Source organism: Ursus americanus, chromosome 14 (genome assembly GCF_024610735.1).
Source record: "Ursus americanus isolate L20-20 chromosome 14, mUrsAme1.1.p, whole genome shotgun sequence".
Classification (NCBI taxonomy): Eukaryota; Metazoa; Chordata; class Mammalia; order Carnivora; family Ursidae; genus Ursus; species Ursus americanus.
In genome coordinates this window covers 7,193,120-7,220,686 of record NC_142140.1, presented here as the reverse complement: position 1 = coordinate 7,220,686, position 27,567 = coordinate 7,193,120, and the positions used below count along the sequence as shown (strand labels likewise).

Here is a 27,567-nt window from a genome sequence, read left to right as displayed (position 1 = left end):
TCTGGAGTGGGGCCCAAGATTCTGCATTTCTAACAGGCCTCTGGGTGGTGCCAAGGCTGCCTCTTAGAGAACCACACTTTGGATAGCAAGGCCTTGAATCACCAAGCAGTCTGAGACTGCTTTACCATAGCCACAGGCTGGCAAGCCTCAGTTGCCCTATCTGTCAGATGGGTGAAATAGCCTTTGGTTACAGAGATGGAATGAGGACTGGATGATATAGCACCTGTGAAATGCCTGGCACACAATAGGTGCTCAATAAATGCTGGCTCTTCTCTCTTGATAGGAGCTGGCAGGGTCTGGATATACAACAGATGCTCAAGAAAGCCTGTCCAATTTATTGAGCCTAGCATTTTTCCCTAAAGCAGAGAATAAACTGCATTATGTTTCCCTTTGGAATGAAGCCAAACCCAATATTAATTTTTTTTCTTGAACTGCAGAGTTCCAAAAAGAAATAAAAGCAAGTAGAGCGATTGCAGTATGAAGCAAGCCTCTGTAATTTCTGTAATTACAGAATGGGGAGCAAGACAAAGCAGGAGTATGCACAGCGTCATGAGAGGGAGTGGGGGCCCCTACTCCCGAGCCTGCTGCTCCCACTCTTGCCGTCCTGGGTCTTCATGGTGCCCCACTCCTTCTGAGCCTCCTTCTGGGCCTACCCCTAGCCTGGGACAATGGCAGCCCTGAGACACTGGCCTTGGCCTTTTGGCCTCTGCCCAAGTCCCCACCCCACGCAGCCACCAGTCCCTCTGATGCAGTGGGACAGAGGGGGGATTGTCCAAGGCGGCTGCCACACACTCCCCTCCCCCCAGGCTGCCATCTGTGCAAGCCTAGGCTGCTGAGAGCCAATCTGCTAGCAAGGCCTGCAGGCCCCACCTCCAAAATCCATCCCTGGTCCCACTTCTCACCACCTCTGCCCTAGCTGCCACCATTCAAGTCACTATCCTCTCTCACCTGGACCCTCAGCCACTTAATGAGCCTCCCTGCTTCCACCTCTGCCCCTCTGTGGCCTCTTCTGGGCAGCCACAGGGAGACTCTTATACGTAAGTCAGATTTCCCCCACCACTTACACCCTCTTCTCTCTACCATCCCGTTTAGAAGAAAATCTGGACTCCTTGCTGTGGTCTCTGAGACCTTGTGTGATCTGGCCCTTGCCCACTTCTGACTAGTTCTGTTCTCCTATACTGGACTCCAGCCAGCCCAGCCTCCGTGCTGACCCTCAAACATGCCAAGATTATTCCTGCCTCAGGGCCTTTGCACTTGCCGTTCCCTCTGTTTGAAATAATGTATCCTAGAGAGTCATATTTCTGGCTCCTAATTCAAACTGAAAAAGTTTTTGTTCAGGCCAAATAAAACAAGCCCAAGGGCCAATTTTGACCCATTTTGTCACTTCTGATCTAGAGCTTCCAAACTTCATTTTTTTTTTTTCTTATAAAGCATTTCCTCACTCAGGGATTGGCAGAGGTATTCTTTCTGCTTGGTTTGGCCCCATTTTTATCGATAGCTTTAGGACTTGGTCTCAAACTGCACATCAAGGAAGGAACATATTCATGGGAACATTTTCACCACTTTCCTGCCTTGAGTCTCTTTCTTTAATTCCTCCCCAGAGCCTCTCTGAGTGAGTCTTCTTGTATAATACTAATCTGATCACATCATCACCCCTGTTGTATCCCTGCAACTGGTCCCTAAGTTCCTTGGCCTGGCTTTCAAATTCCTTCACAAACTGACCTTCCTATCTTCAAACCTTTCTACTTCTGTTCCTGCATTTCCCTCCACTTCGGATGCCCTTCCCTCCTTTTGAGCCTGATGAACACCTATTCAACCTTCAAAACCCAGTTCAAATGTCCCCTCATTGGGGATGCTGCCTTTTTTTTTTTAATTAACTTATTCATTTTAGAGAGAGAGAAAGTGAGCAGGGGAGGGACAGAGGGAGAGAGAGACTCCCAAGCAGTCTCCATGCTCAGCACGGAGCCTGATGCGGGGGCTTGATCCCATGACCCTGAGACCATGACTTGAGCCAAAACCAAGATTTGGAGGCTTAGCCAACTGAGCCATCCAGGCACCCCTGGGATGCCTTCTCTGGTTGAATTCAATTATTCCTTCGAGGCCTGTAGTGTCTTGTTCACACACTCTTGCTGCAATTTCACAGGGTACTGTGATTGGCTACAGGCAGAGGTATTTCTCCTTCTAGGCTGTGACCTTGTGAAGGTCACAGACCTTGTCTTATTAATGCTTGCGAGCCACATGTCCAGCCCAGCTCTGTGCACATATTAGGCCCTCGGTAAATATTTACAAAATGGAATCTTTCTGCTGGCTCCTGTCAGTTCAGTGGTTCAGACTCTGGTTCAGAATACAAAGGGCTTGAAATGAGGGTCCATCCCCATTTCAGCACACAGCGTGTGCTGAGCAAATGCTTGCTGAATGAAGGGAGGAGTGAGTGAGTAGGTGAGCGAACACAGAGGACCTGTCATTGTGGTCTCACATTAACTGTGCCCTTGTGAACGTTGCTTCAGTGGAGTTCAGTTAGTATGGGGAAACGTTAAGGACTCGGGGGAACATGTAGCCAGATCCTTGATCTGCAGAAAATTGTCACCTGACGAGGAAGAACCGGAAGACTCTGAAAGAAGGCCTTGGAAAAATGCCTCAAGTCATGAAACGGTGAGACGTGTTCCTTTTACCCATTCTGCCAGCAGGTGGGGAGGGCCGCGCTGTCGAGGGGGCGAAGAGATGCGTGGTCCTTCTGCTGTGGACACGCAGGGCTGTCCTCTGGCGCCAGGCAGCCCCTGCCCAGCAGGTGCAGGTATCTGCTTCAGGAGAGGGGAAGTAACACCTGGCTGCCAGGTGGCTCCCATTTCTGAGATCGTTCATTTTCTAGAAAGATAGCCAGATTCCTTTGCTGTGAACTTGGACATGCCTGTGCTTTCTGTGTGCTGTTTTTCGTGAGAGAGGGAAGCAACAGGTTAACCAGCTGGTGCCAGGAATGAAAATTGGCTAGCAGCTACTCCTGGGGTGTCCGAGTGAGGCTGCTTCTGGAAGTGCGGTCTGTAAGCTCTGGGCCCCCGACTTTTTAACTAACGGGGATCCCTTGATCATTTCCCTCCCGTCTGCTAGATGCTTCGGACTTTTGTTCTTGCCAGACTTGACTTATTATGGACTAGTCCTTTATTTTATTGACCAAACACACAAATGTACCACTCCCAGCTTCTGCCTGGCCCAGGGTGGTGAACTAGACCACTCTTCAGTTGGTATACAGAGAGCCCAAAGCAGGGAGATTTGACATTTTTATTGGCTAGTTTTCCCCCATGGAGACTAAAAGGACAATTGCCATCAGTCTGCTGGAAATGCTGCAAGTCTCAGGAGGGCTGGATAATAAGCCCGCGATAAATGTTAGCTGCTCTTAGTCGTCGTGGTGTCACCATCAGTGTGCCTCCCAGATTAGGAACCACAATCCGTACCCGGATGATAGTCACCCGGATGATGGTGGGAATGGCCGAGATGACCTGAGCCCTCGCTCTGAGCCAGGTAGTCTTTGGCAGTGCTTTACGTGTGTGAGCTCAGTTATCCTTCGCCGCGACCGTACGAATGGAAGATTATTATTATTTCCCCGTTTTACAGATGAGGATCAAGGGGGGAGGAACGTGCCCAGTGCCAGTAAATCTCAAGGGGAGCCAGGTCTCCGATGTAGCACCGTCTCCTTGCCTGGCGACCCAGGGGGCCTTCCCCAGAGGCATCCCCAAGGAAGCACCAGTTACAGCAATTCACGGCCTTGTACTGCTACCTTCACATTTTGTCTTCTAAAAGGAAAGCTCCACATACGGGTATGTGGCTCTTCAGAGGGCAGCTACCGCCATCTGCCTGAATCTCTCCCACATTCCAAAGATAGCGCGTATGTCTTCCTCATGCCGAGCTCTCCAAGCAGCCGTGGTCTCTGATCTCTCCGGCCTTTGCACGAGGGGTTGCTAAATGTACTCGTGGAGGGGACGGTGAAAGAACCTCCTGGGGAACTGGAGCTCTCCTTCCTCCCGACCTTCCACCTTTCTCTGTGTTGATGTTGAATGGTTTCTTCAAAGGACATACATACCACGTTTCACCCCGTTAAACATGCCGTCCCATATTGTCTTCATGCCGGGAGTGGGCCAGAGCCGCCGCTGTCTGTCTGTCTGTCTGTCTCTCCCTGAGTGGTGGGGGGCAATCTCAGGTCCAGTGCACAGTAGATTCTGGAGTTTGGTTTCAGTCTCCATGGATAATCGACAAGTATACCCAGAGCGGAGGGCAGAGGCTATTGTCCTGTAGGCTATAGGCCTTCCTAAGAACTTACTCAGGTGGTAAGAGAACAGAGATTCAAGACATTAGCAGGAATCCCCTGCACCAATGTGAGCAAAGACAGGGGATTTTATTTTAGCACGGTGGGGATGCTTTCTTTGTAAACTCTGAGCATTGGAATGTAGCCAGTCTTAAGAAAGCCTGGAATGGCAAAGACAAATGCTTTCAAGACTCTCCATCTTTTGACCTCTAATTTCTTTCCTCCTCAGGAGACCAACTCTCCCTGCTACTCTGAGTACAGGTAGGCAGAAGAGAGTTGCCTAAGAGTTCCCAATTCCCCGGACAGGCTGTCCTTCTTTCTCAGCCTCATGCCAAATTCCCAGGGAAGACGCTTTGATTGACTAGCCAGAGTCAGGTGATCAGCCTTGGTCCAAGGTCCTTGGATCCTTTTGAACAAACATGGTGGCTGGGACCCACAAGGGTAGGTCATGGGGACAGTTAAGGTCATTACTGATTTGATAGTTAATGGCTAACCATCTCGCCCCCACCCTGCCACACACACAAAAAAGAGGGTCCGTGTTAGCCTCCCCCTTTCCTAAGGCTGCTCTCTCCCCTGCATATCCCAGGACTTCCTGGTAGGCCACAAGATGGGCTACCATCCCTGATGATGGGAGGTCACCCTATCGGGTCTGGAGTTCCTTCTGATGGTGCCAGGCCCAAGGCAGGAGCTGGACGGGCACCAAGACAAGCCTGTGGGTCGTCTTTGAGAACAAGAAACAGGGTTGGCAGTAAAGTTTGGGTTGTCCGAACGTTGTCTGGTTGTCTGTGAACTCTAGGAAGAGACAACGATGCTTGGTGATGAGGACTGCATGTGAGGGGCTGGGAGGCGAGCACACAGCAATCAGGGTCCCCCCAGCAGAGCAGAGCTGAGGGAGGAGGCCATCTGGGGCCACACACTGTTTTGGCTCAGCTCCTACATATCAGAGGCCCCAGACCATTGTTTCACACAGTCCTGTTTGCTCTGAGGGTCCATAAGTTTATTCTGTGTTATTTGATAAATTTGAATTTTTGGTAGGAATGTAGAAATTATAAAAATCTAGAAAAGTGCAAAAAAAGAAACAAAAGTCACATATAAACTAATCACTGTGAATGCCTTAGGATATATCCTTAGGGTTCTGGAGGGTTTTTTTATTTTTTATTTTTATTTTTTTAAGATTTATTTATTTATTTATTTGACAGAGAGAGTCAGCCAGTGAGAGAGGGAACACAAGCAGGGGGAGTGGGAGAGAAAGAAGCAGGCTCCCAGCGGAGGAGCCTGATGAGGGGCTTGATCCCAGAACGCCAGGATCACGCCCTGAGCCGAAGGCAGACGCTTAACGACTGAGCCACCCAGGCGCCCCTGGAGGATTTTTTTAAATGAGCAGATTTGGGGGTGGGCAAAATAGGATCATACTAAATAAACTCATTTGAGGTCTGCTTCCATGGCCTTTTACAACATTTCTGCACGTTCGGTTAGGGAATGGAGAAAAATCTCAGCCTCGTTTGTTAGCTCCCTGTTTGCCCCTCTGTTGATTTCTCTTTGCCTTCTGATAAAATGATGGAACTCCGTCCTCACATTGCCCTCATGCCCACCGCAGAGCTGTCCTGAGACAGCAGTGGGCCCCTTCCAGCATGTTCCTAGCGCCCCGTGGCTGGCATCACACAGCATGGACTCATGTGGTCACCCGGCTGGGGGGCTCCCATGGGCTTCCTGCACCCCTGCTGTCCACTCAGGGCTGCCCATTAGCCACCCCTGCCAGTTCAGTAGGGTCCCTCCTCGTCTCTGCTTTGCAGGCTTGCACCAGGGGTGGCAGAGAGAGGTGCCCTGGAGCGGACCCACCCCCGAAAATCAGGTAACATCCACAACCAAAGTAATCACAGCCATGAGCCAAATTCTCTTTCTAAACCAGTCCAGTGAAAAATACCCGTACAGCCACGAAAGCTTATTTTTGCCACAATTCTACAAGCCAGATAAGATTACTGCCATTTTATAGATGGAGAAACAGAGGCTAGAACAATCAGGAGTAGGACTTAGGGTCGCTCAGCTTGTAAAAGGTGGACTAGAGATTTGAACCCAGGACCGAGCTGAGTCCTAGGTCATTCACCGTTCTCTGCTCATGCTGCCTCTGGAACTAAAGAGACAAGTAGAGTACAGAGTGTAGGCGGACTATCTTGAGTCAGAGACGTCATGTAAACCACTGGTCCTTCTTCCACGGAGGGCCGGCACTGGCTGTCAGCGTAAGAAGCTCCTTTTGCAGAATTTGTTCAATGTATAGATTCGGGACTCACCTCCTTGAGATTCTGATGTGGGACATCTGGGGTGGGACCTGGGACTCGATCGTTACAGAGCTTTGCAAGCAACTTGGAAGCACAGCCAGGTTTGGGGACTATGACAAAATACTAACAAGTCCCCACCATTTGCCAGGCACAGGATCCTTGCTGAATGAGTGAGCAACAACCCGACGTACTGGTATCAGACTCAATTTAAAAGATAGGGAGAGGGGCGCCCGGGGGGCTCAGTCGGTTAAGCATGTGCATTCAGCTCAGGTCATGATCCTGGAGTCCCAGCACTGAGTCCTGCATGTGGCCCCCTGCTCAGCAGGGAGTCTGCTTCTCCCTCTGACCCTCCCCACTCTCGTGCTCTCTCTCTCCCCAATAAATAAATCAAATCTTAAAAAAAAAAAAAAAAAGACAGGGGGAGCGGGGCCCAGAGAAGTTAAGAGGTTTTCTCACAGTCACACAGCTCAAATGTGAAAGACGACTTCGATCATGATTAGAGTCTGTGCTCCTCTACCACCTCCACCTGCCACCTGTGGCCGGTCACCTTCCTGTTTGCCCCATGGTAAGGCCATAGGTGGCTGGCATTGGCCATGGTTACTATGGCCTCAGGGTATGAAAAATCTAATTGCACCCTGAGAGGCAAAGATGAGGAACACTTATTATTTCTGCCTGGAAATTTGGTCTCCTCAGTTTTCTTCTCTGAGCAGGATGCATGAGAGAGGGCACATGACACAGATAGTTCGGGAGCTATCAACACACCGCATCCCCCCCCCCCCCACAAGTCTGGGAACAGAAGGCACTGTCCTTCCTCCAGGAGAAAGAGGTCTGCTGAGAGAGCCTTCTCTGGCCCGTAGTTTGTTTGTGGGTTATATTATTTTTGTTATTTTGGGGCAACTCCAGGATTTGGTCACCCTTCCATGCCTGTCACCCCATGCCTCTGTTCTCCTAGGGTGACCTTGAGCCGCAAAACTGCTGTCTGCGTGGACCGGGGCCGACATCGCACGTCCATCTGCCAGGACCTCTGTGTCCAAACTCCGAGACATGGCGGCCAATGGCAGCAAGGTGGCCGACGGGCAGATCTCCACGGAGGTCAGCGAGGCCCCCGTGGCCAATGACAAACCCAAAACTCTGGTGGTCAAGGTGCAGAAGAAGGCGGCTGACCTCCCAGACCGGGACACGTGGAAGGGCCGCTTTGACTTCCTCATGTCCTGTGTGGGCTACGCCATCGGCCTGGGCAACGTCTGGAGATTCCCCTATCTCTGCGGCAAAAACGGTGGTGGTAGGTGCTGGCCTGGCAACCTCCCAGTCGGGTCTGGACCCCATGAAGAGTGTCATACTTGGGCATTTTCTGGGGCAACCATAGGGGAAGGGGTCCCCTAAAGATCAGGCCCCGTTTCCTGTTTTTGTCCCTTTACCAAAAGATTCCCAAAGGACGATTGTCCTTTGTTAACGATACCAAAAAGTTCGCCTCTTCATTTTGCAAAGAACAAGGGATGTACTTTGAGCAAAGGACATCCTTGGACCTCATTTTGGCTATGGGTACTACTTTTAAGACAAAGTGTAAGGAAATTGTGGCTGGGACCCCAGAACATCCTGCCATGATGCTCCCTCTGAATGGGGCTTCTCCAAAGCCTCGGGACCATGAGCCTCTCTCTTCTCAACCCCACAGGGGCCTTCCTGATCCCCTACTTCCTGACACTCATCTTTGCGGGGGTCCCACTCTTCCTGCTGGAGTGCTCCCTGGGCCAGTACACGTCCATCGGGGGCCTGGGGGTGTGGAAGCTGGCCCCCATGTTCAAGGGTAAGTCTGCAGAGTGGGGCCACATGGCAGGGCTCCTGACCACAGACTTGTGGTGAAACCAGGGCCTTCCCGACCCTCCCGGCCCCCTGGAGAGAGGGACCTGCTTGATTCACTTCTGAGCAGAGTGGAGCCCTCGAAGGGGCCAGGTGGCAGATGGCAGCCCCGGCGAGGATCTAGAGTGGTGGAGGTGGACAGGAGGCCCCAATCCAGACGCCCTGTACACACATCAGCCTACCCTGACCCGTGAGCTTATTTCCCCAGCCAGGGCTAGGTATGACTTTCTTTGCTTCCTTGCTCAGTGCCTGACAGACCCTGAGATGGATCCGTGGAGAATCATTCTTGTCTGGCAAGCCAAGACCCCCGCCCCCCTGCAGCCAGCCGGTGCTGGGCCCCAGACCCAAGTCCTCCCTTGCCAGATGTGCGTGGCCTTAGCTAAGTTCCTCCCTCTGTCTTAGCCTCGCGGCCTCAATACCACCTGTCTCCAAGGTGCGGCGAGCGGGTGGGCATCATGGAAAATGCTCAGAATGATGCTCCCGGGATAGTTGTTGCTACTCCCCGGTTGAACACGTGCGATGTTGTGTCCGCCCGCAGGTGTGGGCCTTGCCGCCGCCGTGCTGTCCTTCTGGCTGAACATCTACTACATTGTCATCATCTCCTGGGCCATCTACTACCTGTACAACTCCTTCACCACGGTGAGTGGCCCTCGCACGCCCCTCCAGAAGGAGCCGGACCCAGAGCCCACGCTCCGTCCACTGAACTACCATTCTGCTGATAGGGCTGTTCCTTGGGTTGGGGGGGGGCGGGCATGGTGTGTCTTCCGCAGCCCCCGTCTCCCCGAAAGTTATAGCACCGGGAACCAAACGCCTGCTCCAGGCCAGCCACTGAGCCAGGGGCTTCGTGTGGGCTGACATCTAATCCTCCTGACACCCCCTCTTACGATGGCGGTCGTTAGCTCATTTCATATGGACTCAGACTGCCTGGGTTCAAATCCTGACCCCAGGCTATACCAGCTGTGCAACTTTGGGAAAGAGACTTAACCTCTCTGAGCCACAGTGCCCTTATTTATAAAATGAAGGTAAAAGTGAAACCTGCCTCATAGAGTTGTTGGGAGGGTTAAGGAGTAAATACGTGTAAAGGGCCTAGCACTGTACCTTGCAAAGAACAAGCACTCTCCTCACTGTTAACATCAGTGTGCGGAGGGTCAAAGAGGCAAGATCTCTTACCTGAGGTCGCAGAGCTGGGAAGTGGCCCTTATGGTGCAGCTTGGAAAGCTGGTTTTCAGAGTGAAATGATCAAGGTTCAAATTTCAGCTCTGACACTTAGGAGCTGTGTGATCTCGAGCAAGTGGCTGCCCCTCTCTGATCTCCATAATGGGGATCTCCCTGCATCTGGGAGCTGTTGGGAAGGGGAGGTGAGATCATGGATGGCTTGGAAGAGGCTCAGGGGACTGTGAAGAAGGACGAAGTGCGCTGGGACCACTGTTGCCATCCCCTGGGGGCTCAACAGGGCTTGTCTGTGCCACTGTGCCTTTGCAGACACTGCCGTGGAAACAGTGTGACAACCCCTGGAACACGGACCGCTGCTTCTCCAACTATAGCATCGTCAACACCACCAACATGACCAGCGCCGTGGTAGAATTCTGGGAGTAAGTCTGAGGCCAATGGGGGGTGTGGGTGCCTGCCAGCCAGGGCCAGCCAGAGACAGAGGCACCTTCAAAAGGGTGATGGGAGCTGGTGATGGGCTCAGGGCTAAGGGAGAAACACGAGAGAGTGAAGCCCTCTCCTCCCCCGTAGAGAGCTGGGCCATGGAAAGGGCCACTAGACACAAGCTAGAGAGAATGAATTCCTGCCTTCTTGCTTCTCCTGCCCAGTCGCTCCCGGCATTGGTCAAACCTAGCTAGAAACCAGAGGCCCAGGGACCAGGGAGGTAGCCCCAGCGGCCAGCCTCCTGGGGCGTGGAGTAGGGTGGACAAGGGTGGGGGTGCCGCTGGAGGGGAGTAACCAGCACAGGCCAACAAAATCCCAGTTCATCCGGAAAACCAGTCCAGTCTACTTAGAAACCCAAATTTGTTTGGAGTAAAGGTGCACACACGTGCGCGCACATGCACATGCACACACACACACACACACGTGCACACACACACGGTTCATAGCGAAGGCCATGCTGGTTGTATCTTCAGAAGAGCACATCGTAGATGTGTGTTGGGATATTAATTTTACAAAAAGAGGTCTTGGGATCCAAGTCTCTTTGGCATGAAGGAAGCATCCACGCTGGGCAGCTTGGAAGGGCCTGGGAGCACCCTGGAAGGTTCCACTGCACCTTGCATAAGCTGCCAGGAGGAGCTGTGCTTAGGGGGTGTCAGAACACGTGATGCGAGTCTCTTTGTGCAGAAACGTCCTCGGCTAGGCTGTCTCCCTACAAATAAAAATCAGATTCTTCTCCAGCTGCTTCTTCTTTTCAGCATCTGCCACATACAATTGTCTCACACACCTTCAGGATTGCATCGAGCCATTTCGTTAATAAACATTTCTTGAGCACCTACTATGTGCAGTCTGGTTAGAGACATGGCAAACATAAGCAAACAGGCAGAGTGGCAACGCCAGACGACCAGCGCTAAGAGGAGGGGATGCACGGGGGGCTGTCAGGGCCCCAAGTTGGTACCTCGATGAGCCCAGGTGAGGAGTGACATCTAAGGTGAAAACCACGTAGGAGAGACAGGTGTCGGCAGGAGGAATAGAATGCATGAAGGTTTGGAGGCAGGTGAGAGCAAACCAGGCACAGGTGAGGGGATGGGAGTCATCCAGTCTGTTGAGTGTTTGAGGGGTTTTGGGGAGAGCTGAGACTGGAGAGAGAAGCAGGGCCAGCTCAGAGGGCCTTGCAAGGTTGGCCTGGGGAGGTTGGGCTTCATTCCAAGGACAGTAGGGAGCTATTCACTGCAGGGTTTTAAGGAGGAGAGTGACACAATCGGACATATATTTTAGAAGGATCCCTGGGGCTGGAGTGGGGATAGAGCAAAAGTGAAGGTGAGGGTCCTGCGAGGAGGGTCCTGCAGCCAAAACCAGGTAAGCAATAATCGTGGCCAAAATAAGGCACTGTCAGGTACCTTGAGCAAATAACACTTTCTACTGGTTAGTATAATGGGCCCCACGGTCTCCTGCCAGCTTCTGGGTCTCAGTGATCACAGATGTCACAATGGTCACAGTGGAAGATATCGTTCCCTGGGCACCCCCAGGCCACTCCAGGTCCCACCAGCCCCACGTGACTTTCTGCTCCCTCCACTGTTCCACCAGGCGGAACATGCATCAGATGACAGACGGGCTGGATAAGCCAGGACAGATCCGCTGGCCTCTGGCCATCACCCTGGCCATCGCCTGGATCCTTGTGTATTTCTGTATCTGGAAGGGTGTTGGCTGGACTGGAAAGGTAAGGCATGTGCACAGGGGGGACCAGAAGGGGATGGGTCTACAAGGGGATTTCCACCCTGCTCAAGGAGTCTGCACTTCCAGGAACCCCACCGAACCTGGAGTGCAGCAGGTCCCTGCATCGCTCTCTGCCTTGGTTTTCTTTCCTGTAAAATGAGAATAATAATGTTACCTACCTCCTGGGCAGTGTGAGGATGAAGTATGACAATATAAGTCGGTCACACAGAGCCATCACAAAACAGATGGTAAACTTTGCTCAAGGACCATTGAACAAACTGTCCGTGCACATCTCCACTATACCAGGTCTTGTTCTAGGGTGATCCAGAGATGAATATTCCACATCCCAGCCTTGGAGGAGGGACAGAGATGGATCAATGAATATTTAAATACTCGGGCTCTGTACTGAAAACAGTCCTGAGTTCAGATCCCAACTTGGCTGTTGACTTGGCTAGGTGACCTCAGGCCAATCACTTCACCTCTCTGAAACTCAGTTTCCTCCTCTGAAAAATGGGGCTTATCTGTTGGTTTGTCAGGAGAATCAAATGGGATGGTGACTTTGTAAAGTACTCGGCAGCTAACAAGAGGAATTGTACTTGTTTTTGTTTTTATTATTATCGAGGGCAGAGCCAGGTCAAGCTGGGGGGTCCAGCTTGGGGACATCTGGGGAGCTGGCCCATCAAGTTAGGGGGAAGGGGACTGGCCTCACTCCCATCCTTTTCCCTTTAAAGTCCCACCCCAGTGGCCCAGGGACAGAAGATATCCCAGGCTCTTACTGGACCCTGGCCTGAAGGAAACTTAGAGGAAATCCGAGTTCTGACAGCAAGTAAGGAGCAGAAGGGATTTGAACTGAATCACACTAGAGCAGGGAGGTCTGGACTACCCAGGCTGACATAAGCAAAACAGAAACTTCGCAAATTCCATACTTGGGCATGAGTACGGCTGATGGAAAACTGCCCAATTCCAGTCCAGTGGGGCCTACCACATTCTCAGATCCAAAACCAGCGTCAAAACCTCTCTGATGCATCCCTAGATTAGGCAGGCAAGAGGAGGGCACAGGTTTCTCCCAGCCCAACTTTAAGAAGAAGAAGAATGTAGGGCCTAAGGACTCTGGAAGAGAGAGAGCTGAGCTTGAATCTCTGTCTCCTGATACCTAGCTATGTGTGCTTTGGCAAGTCATTTCACCTCTCTGTGCCTCAGTCTCCTCATCTGTTCAATGGGTACAATAATAGTACCTTACAGGTTTGTCATAAAGACTGAGGAGAATAATCAATGCAAAGTATGTAGTATATGCCTAGCACCTCGTAGGTAGACAATACATGGTATCAGTTGTCTTTTGAGTGAGTCATCCAAGCCATTAGTAAACATTTATTGAGTGCCTACTGTGTACCTGGCTCCATGCTAAATGTGGAAGACAGAGTCAGGTACAAGACCTAGGCAATACATATTAAGCATGTTGTATGTCCTCATACAACCTTTCTGAGTCAGCAGGTTGATTGTACCCATTTTCCAGACCAGAAAAAACAAGGCTCAGAGAGGATAAGAAATTGACCCAATATCACACAGCTTATAGGTGCCACAGGTGGCTTCAAATTCCCTTTTCCTAATTCCCAGTACAGGGGCTTTTCTACTGGGTCGTGGCTACCTTTCCTAACCCTGAAGAATCCCAGATCCATTCAGGGAAATGAAACTAACCCGGAGAACAGTTCATACTGTCCAGAAAATAGGGTTACATCAGACTGTGAGATACAAGGGTTATTGAACTTGAAAACTGCTCTTTCACAACAGCAGGCAAAGAAATGTCATTTCAGACAATGACATCAGTCTTTTGATGATCAATTTGGCAAAAAAAAATGTTTTTAATGATTATACTCAGTGCTGGCACCTTTGTGGGGAAGCTGTGCTCTGAAATGCGGGACCAAGTTCATTTCTGGAAGGTAATTGGGCAATATGGATTGCAAGCCATTGAGAAGTTTATCCCTTTTTTGGTCATTAATTCTAGAAAATTTTCCCAAGAATGGTATAATAATTTTGTAGATAAGTTGTATACACAGGGGTTTCCAATGTAGTGTTAGTGAAATTCGCATGAATGGATAACAGTAGGGGAGACTTTAAAGAGGATGAGAGAACCTCCTGAGGGACTCTTTTGCATAATTAAAAATCACATTGGTATGAGACAATGAAACAATGTTTAATAAACAAAGTATACACTGTGTTTTTTAAATTTTAAACATGTAAAACGAAAAAGCATGCACATAATCGGAGCACCATTTTGTAAGAAAGTGTGATCATACATGCATGGCCAAGTCTCAGAAGAGGAACATTAAAATGTTAACATCTGTGCATTTATGTACCAGGCATTTATTGAGCGTCTCCTGTAAACCGTGGATTGTTCTAGGCGCTGGGAAAACAGAAGTGAACAAGACAAGCCCTCTCCTTCACCTAACTTAAATTCCAGAGGCTGTTGAAGGGAACTTTAAGTGCTTGCGTGTGTGTGTAACTTCAAAATTTTCCTGACACCCTGTTTTACTTGAATAATTTAGACAAAAGTCAAAAAATAAAGGAGGGGTAGGGGAAAGGAAAAACCAGGTGCTGAGCTGGTTGGTTGAGACTCCAATGAGAGACTTCAGAAAAGTGGACAAACACAGTCAGGAATCCAGGAAGGCTTCCTGGAGGAAGACAAACGAAGTAAGCGCAGGGCCACAACAGATAGGGATGTAAGTGAAGTGGGGGGAGGGAAAGATGGGCGCGCTGGAGGGGGCATGGTTGCCGACTTTCCTCCCAGGTGGTTTACTTCTCCGCCACCTATCCCTACATCATGCTGATCATCCTGTTCTTCCGTGGAGTTACGCTGCCTGGGGCCAAGGAGGGCATCCTCTTCTACATCACACCCAACTTCCGCAAGCTGTCCGACTCGGAGGTGAGTGGCCTTCCCGGACTCCCCGCTCCCACGGGCTGAGTTAAGAGCACACCTGAGTCCTGAGCCACCATTTACCAGCTTTAGGATAGGTCACTGCACCTCTCTAACCTTATATGTAAACTGAGATGATTGCCAGGTACGGCTGGTTACCTCATGCAAAAGGCCATGGGGCACTGTGGCTATGATTATAATTTTGACTATTTTTTGTTCATTCTACCTATAGGTGTGGCTGGATGCGGCAACCCAGATCTTCTTCTCCTACGGATTGGGGCTGGGATCCCTGATCGCTCTTGGGAGCTATAACTCTTTCCACAACAATGTCTACAGGTGAGAGAGCCTAGGAGCGCCTTCCTTCCTGGCCACGCCCCCTCGATGCCACGCCCACACGCGGTCACGCCCCTTATAGACCACGCCCTGTGGCCTTTCTCCACTTTCAACTCCACTCCTCTCTAAACCACTTCCTCCTTCCGGTTCCACCCCCTCCCTGGGATGGGTTGGGGGCACCTGCCCTGTAACCCTGCTCCCAGGCACCCTCTTCTGCCCCCTCCCCTTGTGCCTCGCTAACCACTGCTCCTGGCTCACCTCCTTGCCAGCCCCACCCTCGCTGAGTCCACCGTTTCTTCTCTGCAGGGACTCCATCATTGTCTGCTGTATCAATTCCTGCACCAGCATGTTCGCGGGATTTGTCATCTTCTCCATCGTGGGCTTCATGGCTCATGTCACCAAGAGGTCCATTGCTGATGTGGCGGCCTCAGGTCAGCGCCATGCATGGGAGGGCCAGGGCTCCTAGGGTGGGAGGGGCTAACACGCGGGATCTGCGGTCATTCCCACCATCCCTAGCGGAAGCCAGAGGACAAACGTGCAGGCAGAGGGAAGAGCCAGTACAAAGGCCAGAGACAGAGACAGAGACAGGGATGAGTGTGGTGTGTTGGCTCCCCGGCACTGGGCATCACAAAGTGCCAGGCAGAGCAGGCCGCATTTTACGGGAAACTTTCCAACACTATGGAGTGCATGCTTTTTTATTCCATTTACTAGGTGAGGAAACTGAGGCTCATGGACCATGTTCACCAAGCTAGAAAGGTGGAGAAACTGGCTGATCACAAAGCTTAGGCTCCTAATCACCTGACCATACTGGCACTTCCTGCACAATCCTGCCTTTTGCAGGGAGAAGACCGAGTCTTGCCCCCTGGGGTATAAACCTTGTTCCGACTCATCACCATGACCATGACATACTCATCACCATGACCATGACACCATGCTCGTCCCCCATGACCTGAATCTTTGCTTTTGTCCCACTTCTAAACATGTTCTCACCAAGCAGGCTGTACCCACTCTGCTCACCACACTGTCATCAATGCTGCAGGGTCTGAGGAGAACCCCAGGCAACCCCTGCCTCCCGACTTAGCCAGGAAAGCATGAACATGAGGGACCCACGGTGTGCACAGCAGAGGCCCTGTGGCTTGGGGAGGCAGCAGGACTTGTCCCTTCCCCATCATGGAGAACTGGGCTGGTCATGTGGAAAGGAACTTTCTCCACTGATGTCCTCATCTTCTCTATAAGGGCCAGCTTGTTTCTCTGGCATTCCCCAGCTACCACCCCCCTTTCCTGAGCCAGACCCAGGGAGGTTACAATTTCTTTCCTTCTCCTTCCAAGTTTTCCCCTGATCTCTTGACTAACCCCCACCCAGACACTCAAATACACTATGTCCCAAACTGACCTCTTTAAACCTTCTCCTTCCCTGTGCTTCCCGCTGCAGCAAAGGATACCACCGTCCCGTAGCCAGGACAGCCCCAGCATCATCCTTCGCCTTCAATCCATAAACCGACCAATACGAGGACCTGCCCATCCCACCTCCTAAGTATCTCTCCGTCTGGCTTCCTCTCTGCACCTGCACCATCCCCAGTGCGCCAGACTGCCACAGTCCCTCCTTTCATCTCACTGGGCCCCTGGCCCCAACCCTACTGCCTCCCCCATCTGCACACACTCTGTATCCTCATTTAGGAAAGAGGGTGCTGACAACACTCACCCAAGAGTTTCCTCTGAAGATGAAACACAATAAAGCTTAGAAATTGGTGGTGTGCTGGTATGCAGTAGGTGCTCAATACCTTTTTTCTTCTTCTTTTTTGTCCTTCCCTCCACAGGCCCTGGATTGGCATTCCTCGCATACCCGGAGGCGGTGACACAGCTGCCCATCTCTCCCCTCTGGGCCATCCTCTTCTTCTCGATGCTGCTGATGCTGGGCATTGACAGCCAGGTGAGGACACCCTCCCTGGCACCTGCTGGAGCCCCCACCCAGCCTCATTGGTCTGAGAACAAGCAGGGAGAGGAGGCCATTGGCCATTATCTTAGGCCCCCAGGAAGATGGCCAAGAGTTTCAGACCCATAGACTGTTCCACCACATGATACTTCAGGGTGGACCAGCTCAGCCACCTCCCCCATTTTCCAGTTGGGGAAACTGATGTCCAGAGGGAAGGGACTCTCCTGAGGTCACAAAGAGAGGCAGAGGCAGATTCAGATCCTGGGGCTTCCCTGGCTCTGCTGTCCCGACAATGCCGGATCCCTTCGGTCTTGCCCCAGAGAGTCAGGTTCTGGGTGGCTTGGGGCTGGGGTCTGCACATGGCTGACCTTCATCCCCCTCAAAGTTCTGCACCGTGGAGGGCTTCATCACAGCCCTGGTGGATGAGTACCCCAGGCTCCTCCGCGGCCGCAGGGAGCTCTTCATTGCTGCTGTCTGCATCATCTCCTACCTGATCGGCCTCTCCAACATCACCCAGGTGAGCTCACCGGGCACGCCTGTGGTGCACCTGCCCCAGGCCTGCCTGCAGGTCCTCTCCGCCCCAGCCTCATGCCCCCACCCTTCGTCTGTTCCTTGAGCACCATCTCTGTGCCAAGCCCTGCACACACAGCAGTGAGGCAGATGGGGACCCTGTCCTCAGGGTGGGAGAGTGGGAGACACAGACACTGAGCTAGAAAAGATAAGACACAGCTGGAGAATACAGCCCCTAACTCAGCCTAGGGCACCCAGGACTGCTTTTGGGAGGAGGGGGTACAGGGACTGAGTTTTTAAAAATGCACACAAATTAATTAGACAGTGGAGCTAGAGTTGGGCCTTTGACATTGACACTGCCCCTTCTCCTCGCTCCCACTTTTCTTTTACTATCAGTATTAATGAGCAGTCCTCTCTGTATTCAAGGCCCTCCTGGCCTAGTCAGAAGGCATACACATAACTGATGAATTGTACGGTAAATATAAATGACCCTAAAGCCATGAACTCAGCCTTGTGGGTCTACCCTTGCATTCAAATACAGTTCATTCCCAGAATATTGTTCATTTCTTCTTTTATTCCTCCCTAGTTGTTAAACACTCCCCGTGGGCCTGTCATGACACTGGAGATTCAGCAGTGAACGACAGACACAATATCTGCTCTCTTAGTGCTTACACTTTGGTGGATAAGACTGACAGACAAATTAAACCATTTCAGAGATCGTTCAGTGCCATGAAGAAAAGACGGTAGTGGGACAGGGAATGACCAGTGAGGGATGATGCTTCAGACAGGGTAGTCAGGAGAGGGCCCTCTGAGGAAGTGTCAGTTGAACTGAGACTCAAATGATGAGGAAGAGACAGCCAGGGGAAGATGAACATAGCAGGTGCAAAGGCCCTGAGGTAGGCATGGGCTTGGTAAGTTTGAGGGGCAAAGGGAGCAAGCGGATAGGTGGAGGGTCCAGAACCAGGCCATGTAGGAACTTATAGACCAAAGCCATTTGGATTTTGTTTTTCATTTATTTTATTTTATATTTTATTTTATTCTCTCAACTTTTTGATGTGTTATATTTATGTCCTGTTGAAGCCATGGAAGGTTTTAAGCAGGGGAAAGATATAACTGATTTAGCTTTGTGGAGAGATGGTTGTGACGACCACCTCCTCTCTCAGTCCTCCTGCAGTCCCAGAAATGGGGCGTTGCTCTTCCCGGACATCTTCTTCCCAATTCCCAGGGAGTTAATGCTCACACCCCCTCCTAGTTACTAGGCCTTCAGTGCTTCTTTTACTCTTCGCTTAAGCCTCCTCGCTGCAGTGTTGTCTCACACCTACCTCGCCAGACTGCAGAGCCCAGCTTGGCTGTGAACTGAGAGCCCTGGGCCCTGGTGGGAAGTGGACCCCCCTCACTGCTTTTCCTCTTTTAGGGGGGCATCTATGTCTTCAAACTGTTTGATTACTACTCTGCCAGTGGCATGAGCCTGCTGTTCCTCGTGTTCTTCGAATGTGTCTCCATTTCCTGGTTTTACGGTGAGTGTCAACCCTCCTTTTTCCTTTCCTCCCTCATTCGTTCGTTCGTTTCTTCAATCGTCATTCAACAGATACAGCTTGAACACCAAGCCCTTTCTATATGTTAGTTGACAATCGACTCTTGAACGACCCAGGTTGGAACAGCACAACCTACTTGTTCTGTGTATAAATACAATACAGTATTTTTTGATACTTATTTTGATATAGTGCAGTACCGTAAATGTATTTTCTCTTCCTTAAGATTTTCTTAATAACGTTTCTTTTCTCTAGCCGACTTTATTATAAGAACACGGTATATAATACACAGAACATACGAAGTATGTATTAATCAATTGTTTGGTATTGGTAAGGCTTCCAGTCAACAGTAGGCTATTGGTGGTTAAGTTTTTGGGGAGTCAGAAGTTAGATGCGGATTTTTTTTCTGTTTATTTATTTATTTATTTAAATAATAATATTTTTTATTATATTATGTTAGTCGCCATACAGTACACCCCTAGTTTCTGATGTAAAGTTCCATGATTCATTAGTTGCGTATAACACCCAGTGCACCATGCAACACGTGCCCTCCTTACTACCCATCACCAACCGGATTTTTGACTCTGTTGGGTGGGGGTGGGGGGTCAGAGCCCCTAGCTGCCACTTTGTTCAAAGGTCAACTGTATTTGGTCCTCGCAACAATCTGATGAAGTTAGCACAGGGCGTCCTGTATTTAAGAGACACCTTAAGATGGGTTAAATAAATTCATTTAAAGTGGGAGCCAAAATTTCTTCATAAATTTTGGGATAAGAGGGTTTGAGATTTTATCTAGAAAAGTGACACCAACACTAAAAAGAAGAAGTTCTAAAGTGAAATATTTAACAAAAGCGGGGCTATGGTGAAGAGCACGCACTCCCGGAGGAAGCGATGATTTTATTTGTTTATTTTGTGGCCCGAGGTGCCAGACTCCGCTGCATGATAGTCAAAAGGATGTCCTTCCCTGCGCTTTGATTATCCCAGCAAGACAATGTGTTGGAAATGTTTTCCCAGGTCCCTCTTAGTTCTTGATATTCACTGTACTTTCTTTGCCACCTGCCCCTCCCTCTCGTCCTCCCTCCCCCTCAGCTGGCTTCCTCTCTGGTCTGGGGCTGTGCACAGAATCTGAGTGATGCCCAACGTCAATCTTGGGATTGACACCTGCGGTGTTTTGCAGGCTCTGTGGTTCCTCTTTGCAGTCTATCACCGGTTGCTCGTAGCAACAGAGCAGCGGGGAAAACCGCTCTGTCCAGCAGAGTTTTAAAGGAGTGGCTAGGCTAGCTGTTGGGTGGGAGGGACACTGAGAGAGGTGGGGACATGCTTTATAAGCATAATCTTTTGTTGGTGGATATTTTCATGTGAGGTGCCTGGCTTTCTCACAACCCACTTGCTGGGGGTTATTGAATGCTTAGATAACAAGCTGCCCCCACCCCTGGAGCGCTAATCCCATGTTACAAAGAGGCTGAAGCTTGTAGAGGTCAGGAACCTTGCCTGTGGTCTTACTGCTGGAAAGTGGCAGATTGAAACTTTGAGCCTGCAGTGCCCACAGCTCATTCATTCCTCCTGCTCTCGCTCTGAATGTCACAGGTGTTAACCGATTCTATGACAACATCCAAGAGATGGTTGGCTCCAGGCCCTGCATCTGGTGGAAACTCTGCTGGTCCTTCTTCACCCCAATCATTGTAGCGGTAAGGACAAGTCCTGACCAGCCCTGTTAGGATGAGGCCAGACCAAGCCCTGGGGTGACTCAGGTCCTGAGAGAAATTTCTGGAGGCGAAGATACCCATTCCCTAATACTTTTCCATCCCATTTGCTGAGCATCTACTCTGTGCCCCGCATGACACCAGACACATTACATCATCTGCACAAACCTCAGTGAGATAGGCATTCTTGCCCCCACTTGACCGCTGAGGGACCCGGGCTCACCCTGCCAGCATCACCCCGCTAGTTGGTGCAGCATTCAAACCAGGTGGGCCTGATTCCGAAGCCCGAGCCATGGGGTCAAGGAGGCCTCCCATCCTCAGCATCCTTTCTTCCCTCAGACAGGAGGAAACTGAGGCATGAGCAGGCCTGGGACAGCTGCCCCAGGTCCTTGGGGTGGGGGCTAGGCCACTGCATGGGTTGTGTCCTGCACAAAGGCCCTCAGCTGATGGCAGACTCGAGGCTGACATCCAATCCTTGCTGTTTGCCAAGCCAGTTAACTTGGAGGAAAGGATGCCTTTTTTACTGTCCTCCCAAAAAGGGTCCCTTTTTCTGTTGGGCAGAGGGCACCAACTTCAAATTGGTTCTCCCAGAAGGGGTCCCATTTCCTGGTGGTTCTCACAGAGGAGCCACCTTTTGCTAGTGGTCCTCTCACAGGGGAAGCCTTTCCCTATTCTATACGAAGATGTCTAACGTACTAGCAGTGGCCTTCGGTGCAGGATTCCCATGATGCCAGGCCCTTGTGAGGGTCAGCTTCATGGCAAGGGAGGTGATCAGAGGACCCATCAGCTTCAGGGTCTAGGAAGGGGCTTTGGTTGTCCAGTCTGGGGGACTGACTGTGTCCCATCCCCTCTCCTCCCCCCTCCCCAGGGTGTGTTCATTTTCAGTGCTGTGCAGATGACTCCTCTCACCATGGGAAACTACGTGTTCCCCAAGTGGGGCCAGGGCGTGGGCTGGCTCATGGCTCTGTCTTCCATGGTCCTCATCCCTGGGTACATGGCCTACATGTTCCTCACCTTAAAGGGCTCCCTGAAGCAGGTAAGTCCCTTCTTCGCTTTTCAGATTGCTAGTCCCCTTCCCCTACTGTGCTGGGCACAGCCCCTGCCCTCGTGGAGCTCAGTCTACTTAGGAAACGGACAACTCAATATCCAATGACAACAGAATGTTGGAAGTGCCATGATTTGGGTAAACCAGGGAGATGGGTTAGCCCTGCCTGGGTTGAGGAGGGTTAAGGAAGGCTTCTTAAAAGAGGAGATAGCTAAGAAGAGGCCTGAGGATGAGCCAGAGTTAAAAGTAGAAGCAGAAAGAATGTTCCCAGAAGGGGATAGGAAGTATGTGCAAAAGCCCAGGGGTATAAACAGCCTTTGGTGAACTGAAGGGAGATGATTGCGGCTGGAGGGTAGAGTAGAGAAGGATGCAGACAGGGTGACGAGAGATGAGACTGAGGATGTAAGAAAGGCCAGATCATGAAGGGCTTTGAAAATTAGGACAAGGACTTTGAACTTTATCTTGAGGGTAATGAGGAGTCTCAAGGGTTTGAAACAAGTGAAGGGTGGGGTCCGTTGTATTGTGGGCTTACTCTAGACCCCTTTTGTGGGCTCAGTAAAGACAAAACGTGGTCTTACCCTCAAGGAAGTATGTAAGGCAGGCTGCCCTCGGCCGGGCCCGCCAGCACATTCTAGGTCCGCACCAGCTCTTTGTTAAGTGGTATTGAATTCTCAAGTGAAACAAGGCAGTGCTGGAGGTACCCAGGTGCTGGAGACATTGATGGATTAAGTGTAAGCTGAGAAGATTCACTGGGGAGACGTGGATAATCAGAATATGGGGGGGCACAGCTGGGAGGCCTTGGATCAGTGGTTCTCAACCTTATTTCTACTAAGATGGACCTTCCAGACCAATTGGAGCCAGAAGAGGGAGCTCTGTGGTCTGTGGCCTGAGGAACACAGGGTGGGGGTTCATGTGCAGCCCCTGGACCAGCCTCCTCCTTTCACAGATGGAGAAACTGAGGTCAAGCGGGAAACCACTTCCCCACCGCTTGCAGGAAGTTATTAGGAGAGCTGAGGCTTGCAGCCCCTTCTTCCAGCTCCAGGCCTGATGCTTTCATTTTCCACAGTCCTATGCTGAGCTGCAAAAGGCAGTCAGGTCTTGGAGCGGCAGAGAGGCAGAGGCGGTGCTTTTGAGGAGGGGAGCATAGCCTGTGCAAAGGCCCAGGAGTGGGCACATCTGAAGACAGTGCATGATCTGAGGGGACAGGGTTTGGGGGAATATGTGTGGAGAAGGTAGTGGGAAATTCATCCATTCAGGAAATATGTATTGAACACCTACTATGTGCCAGGCAGTGTTCTCAGTGCTAGAGACACAGTCGTGAGAAAAATAGGCAAAGTCCCACCCACTCCAGGCTTATATTCTAGTAGAGGAAGACCAACGATTCACCAAATAAAAACATGTTACATAAAGGATGAGTACTATGAAGGAATAATAAGAGTAGAAAGGGGTTTTAGGGAGTGCTGAGTGAGGCCTTGCTGAGAAGGTAACACTGAGCCAAGACCTAAGGAGGTAGAGATTGAGCTGTGTAATTATCTGAAAGGAAGGATGTCTCAGACAGAGGGTACAGCAAGTGCAAAGGCCCTGAGGCAGGTGCTTGTTTGACATGTGTGTGGAACAGTGAGGGGGCCAGAGAGTACGGAGGATGTGGGGACGAGGCCAGAGTCAGGGTGCGTTTAGAAGGCAGAACAGGCAGGACAGACTTGAAGAGGTGGGGGAACGGAGCAGCCAGTCTTCCTCCTCCTAGCCCAAATTCTCCCTGGTGCCCACAGCGCATCCAGGTCATGATCCAGCCCAGCGAGGACATCGTTCGCCCAGAGAACGGTCCGGAGCAGCCCCAGGCCAGTGGCTCAGCTAGCAAAGAGGCCTATATCTAGGGGTGTCTGGCGGCTTGCCGACCCGACACTCTCACCCCCCAACCTGGCTGAACGTGACCACCACTTGATGTCTGAAGATACCGTCTATCTCAACCTACCTCGAGTGGCGAGTCCAGACACCATCACCATGCAAAGAGAGGGGAGGTGGGGGACAGTCACACCCCCGGTGGGCCCCGCCGTGGGCAGACATACCCGATGGCCCCAGCACCTGCACGCTGGTGACCTTTTGAATCCGGGCCCCATAAGCATCAAGCAATCAGCCTTTGTGACTGTGCGGTAGATCGTTTTTATCCTGCCAGCGAGCGCGATGAGGTGAGACCACACGCTCATGGCTTTTAGTCATATTCCTGACTGTTCTCTTACTGCCGAAACCCATGACTCTTATCTCGGACTTTGCCGGAGTTCGGTTCCGTTGGAACGCTGCTCTGTACACATGAAAAGGGCATTCTGTATAATGGGGATTTCCAGGGAGAGCTCACTCGAGGAGCAGGGAGCCCGCGGAGCTCGGACTTTAATTTTTTTGTTTATCCTTCCCGAGGCAGCTTTGACAAAATAACCCCCAAGGACCTCCATCAGTTACCCCTCCCGCCCCTCCCCCAGCTGCTGCTGCGTCTACAGCAATCTGCAGATCGTCCTTCCCTGCCGCCTCCTAGCCAGGCCATGCTGATTGCACCTGGCCCAATAGCGATCTTTCCAGATGGCCCAGCTCCCTCACTCCCTCCTTGGAAAACTGCCACAAGCACAATTGATTTTTTTTTTATTGCCATTCTGGGGGCCTAAGATCCCGCTGGGGAAAATCCCTAATCAGGAGCCCCAGTTTCTCTTAGGCTACCCCGTTTTATGGAGCACAAATCAGGTGCAGAGGAAATCAAGGTGAAGGTTTGTCTGTCCTTGAGTCAATATGGATGCACTTATCTTTCCGGCTTCCCCTTCAGCTGTGTCCTCACTGCCGCCCCAGTCAAGACTGCTGCCTTCTTCATTCATATTCCTCAGTGGGAACCCCCTCACTGCCACTAAACTCTCCCCAGCCCACTAACTGAGGAGCTAGTGTTAATCCAGACCACCCCCTGCCCCCTGCCCCCCCCCCCAAGTGCTTCCGAGATTAAACTGCTTCATCGAGAAGTAGTAGTTGTTTCTTTCTGGACCTGGGCTCCGTGGCGGCGGTGATGGCGGCGGTGGTGGTGGCAGGTGGCAGATCAGGCAAAGACAGTTTCTTGCAAGCTCCAGTGACTCAGCGTTTCTCCTTTGCCAGGAGGATGGGTTCCCATGTAGCAAATCGTATGTTGTGCCCCGTAGCTCCTTAGCTCGTTAGCTCACAAACTGTGTTTTACAACTAATCCTTAATAACTGTGGTGAATAACTGTGACTGTGGGTTTTTTAATCTCTCGTCATTCTCATCCGACAGTGACCAGCATACCCGTTCTTGCAATAAGGTATTACCCTCAGAATATTAAGCACATGCCTGTAGAGAAGCATAGAGTACGTGTACACGTATAAAGGCGCGCACACACATTCATCCCCACGCGTGGTATATAGGGTCTGACTTGATATCGTGTAGGAAATCTCAAACCTTTTCCTGAGGTCATCTGTAAAATAGTCTCATTGCTAAGGCATCCCAAATGCCAACTGGTGAGTCCATGCTCAAAATGCATATGTGTTGTTAAACTATAGGGTTTAGAAGGAAAGGAACCCTTCACTGTGTCTCATGGTCCCACCCCCCATCCTGTGTGAATTCCTTTAGAATAAGGGCGGGAAGACTTCTGACTTTCTCTTTGTTCTTCCATGTGAAACTAAGACCAAGTCTTTCTAAGACAAATGCAGTGTACTTAATGTGTGTATGCAAATCTGATTGAGATGTTTGGCAAGAAATCCCCTAACCGATTTCCATCCAAACCTACTTAATACAGCACAATATTACGTGTCGTACAATTCCAGTGAGAACTGTGAATATGTGTACCTTTTTTTAGTATTTGCCCTGGGGGAAAAGATATTGTATTATCATATATGCTTTTTTTGCAATAAGGATTTATTCTCAGAACACCAAGTAAATCTATCTCTATATAAAAAAATAGATGTAATATATACATATTCAAACTATATACAGAGCCTGTTTTAAAAAAAAATTACAGTATTATTTAGAAAAATTATCTGTTCTATGGACCAAATGTAAAATATTTATAAACGAAGATGCATTTTAAATGTCTATAAATGGTGTCATAACTAGAGCACGGGCGTTATGTACGTTTCTAAGAATTTAGAGGAAAAATAATAAAGGTTCTATGATATACAATGTCAGGCCTTCAGTTCTTTGGGGTGGGGGCACAATAGCCTCTTTCACTGGAACAACAACACATACACACAAAACTATTTTTTCCCCAACAGAGAGAGAACTGGGCTCAAAAATCCAACAAGATACAGCCGCGTTTCCCAAAAGTCCTGGAATGAGTGAATACAAATGACTCCGAGCTATGTAAGAGAGGTGTTCTCATTGGGAAGCAGGGCTCTGAGAGGCCACAACTCTGTTCAAACCAGAAGCTGCCTCCAAAGCAGAGACAGGCAGTGGCACTCTCAGACACGCTCAGCACCCGAGGAGCCCTATCACATGCTGTCTTACTGGAGCTCCTTCCCAATTCGAGCCCACCACTCACCCCGGAAATGATGGCCCCATACTGAGCATCAGAAAGCGGGAGTACTGAGGGTGGGCAGAATGTGCACATCTCCTGAAGTGAAATCAAGACAACTTAGTTTGTGCGGGACTCTCCTATTGTGGAAAGAACGGAATGCACACGCACATAGAAGTTTTGAAATACGTATTGTGTAATTCACACACGAATTAAATGCTCTCATAGTGGCATTTGCACCGTATAAAGATGAACAAAATGTACGCTGAAGATTTAGATTTCAAATTTTCCTTTACTGAGAAGGACATTAAATAGCAAATTTAAAGACACCACGACCAGCCAAGAGAAAGACCATGGAAGGAAGGACAAGCCTTATATTTTAGACCTTTATTGGCACTTCTTTCCCACTTGAACAAGGGGTCCCGCGTTTGTCTTTTGCACTGAAACCTGCAACTACAGTAACTGTCCTGGGGAATGTCTAGGGAAAGCCACTCCCGAGCGGAGCTTCCGACTCTGGGTCTGTGGTGGGCAACCTGGAGGGCAACCTGGAGCCGCTGGTCAGCAGGGCCCGGGGCAGGGGACCCCCAGGACAAGCTGGCCCCCTGCAGCACTTCCGTGAGCACTCAGGTCTCTCACTGCATCTGACTCGGAAGGCGCCCGGAGAGTCATGGCTCCTGCTTCCCTCCTGCCTTCCAAATCTCAGGCAAATGTTGCTTTGGGCCCATTCTCACTCGGAACCATATGTGCAAGGGGACTCTGGGCAATGGTTTTGGCTTAACCAAGTAGAGCGTATAATACAATCTCTTAATTCTCTCCCTCTCATACACACACACACACACACACACACACACACATTAATAATGAGATGATGATGATTTTGCTAAGCCGTCTGAGGGTGACTTGTGGACATTTGGACCCTATTTGTCTTTAAACATGATCATGTCTCCTCTGAAAAAGGACATACCCTTACCTAACCACAATACCTTAACAAATTGAAGAAATTCCACACGGTTACAATACTATCATCCAACCTACAGTCCACATCCAATGTCCAATAAGGCCGTTTCTGGCAACTTCTGTCTGGTCCAGGATCACACATTATTGTGTGTCTTGTGAGCACCTCCTACCTGCCAAGCAGAGAGGACACCGCCAGCCTCCCTTTCCCATCCTCCAGCCCTCCCCCCATCTCCACGTGGTAGGGGAAGGCCTCTCTCTCTTCCAGTGTCCGCTCTCCCAGAAAAGGACAGCCAGGATTTTGTTATGGGCATCACAAAAAAGAATGTGTTTTTCCCTCAGGAGAGCAGACAAAAGC

General features: G+C 50.5%; 1 protein-coding gene across 3 annotated transcripts in view; it reads left to right on the top strand.

The window, feature by feature from the left end:
- SLC6A1 (solute carrier family 6 member 1) overlaps positions 1-26,967 on the top strand; it is a 43,697-nt gene extending 16,730 nt beyond the window's left edge. The window contains exons 1-15 of one of the 3 annotated variants that reach the window (XM_087866778.1): positions 2,351-2,652; positions 7,526-7,855; positions 8,246-8,377; positions 8,969-9,069; positions 9,913-10,022; positions 11,668-11,800; positions 14,582-14,716; positions 14,940-15,043; positions 15,347-15,471; positions 16,858-16,970; positions 17,359-17,490; positions 18,898-19,000; positions 20,600-20,700; positions 21,584-21,751; positions 23,530-25,924. In XM_087866778.1, the coding sequence (XP_087722904.1) occupies positions 7,618-7,855; positions 8,246-8,377; positions 8,969-9,069; positions 9,913-10,022; positions 11,668-11,800; positions 14,582-14,716; positions 14,940-15,043; positions 15,347-15,471; positions 16,858-16,970; positions 17,359-17,490; positions 18,898-19,000; positions 20,600-20,700; positions 21,584-21,751; positions 23,530-23,634 (1,800 nt within the window). In that variant the 5' untranslated portion in view covers positions 2,351-2,652; positions 7,526-7,617 and the 3' untranslated portion in view covers positions 23,635-25,924. Of the gene's footprint in view, positions 1-2,350; positions 2,653-7,525; positions 7,856-8,245; positions 8,378-8,968; positions 9,070-9,912; positions 10,023-11,667; positions 11,801-14,581; positions 14,717-14,939; positions 15,044-15,346; positions 15,472-16,857; positions 16,971-17,358; positions 17,491-18,897; positions 19,001-20,599; positions 20,701-21,583; positions 21,752-23,529; positions 25,925-26,016 lie in introns of those variants that run through there. The other 2 variants (XM_087866779.1, XM_045808241.2) reach the window with 2 other exon arrangements.
- Positions 26,968-27,567: the final 600 nt, after the last annotated feature.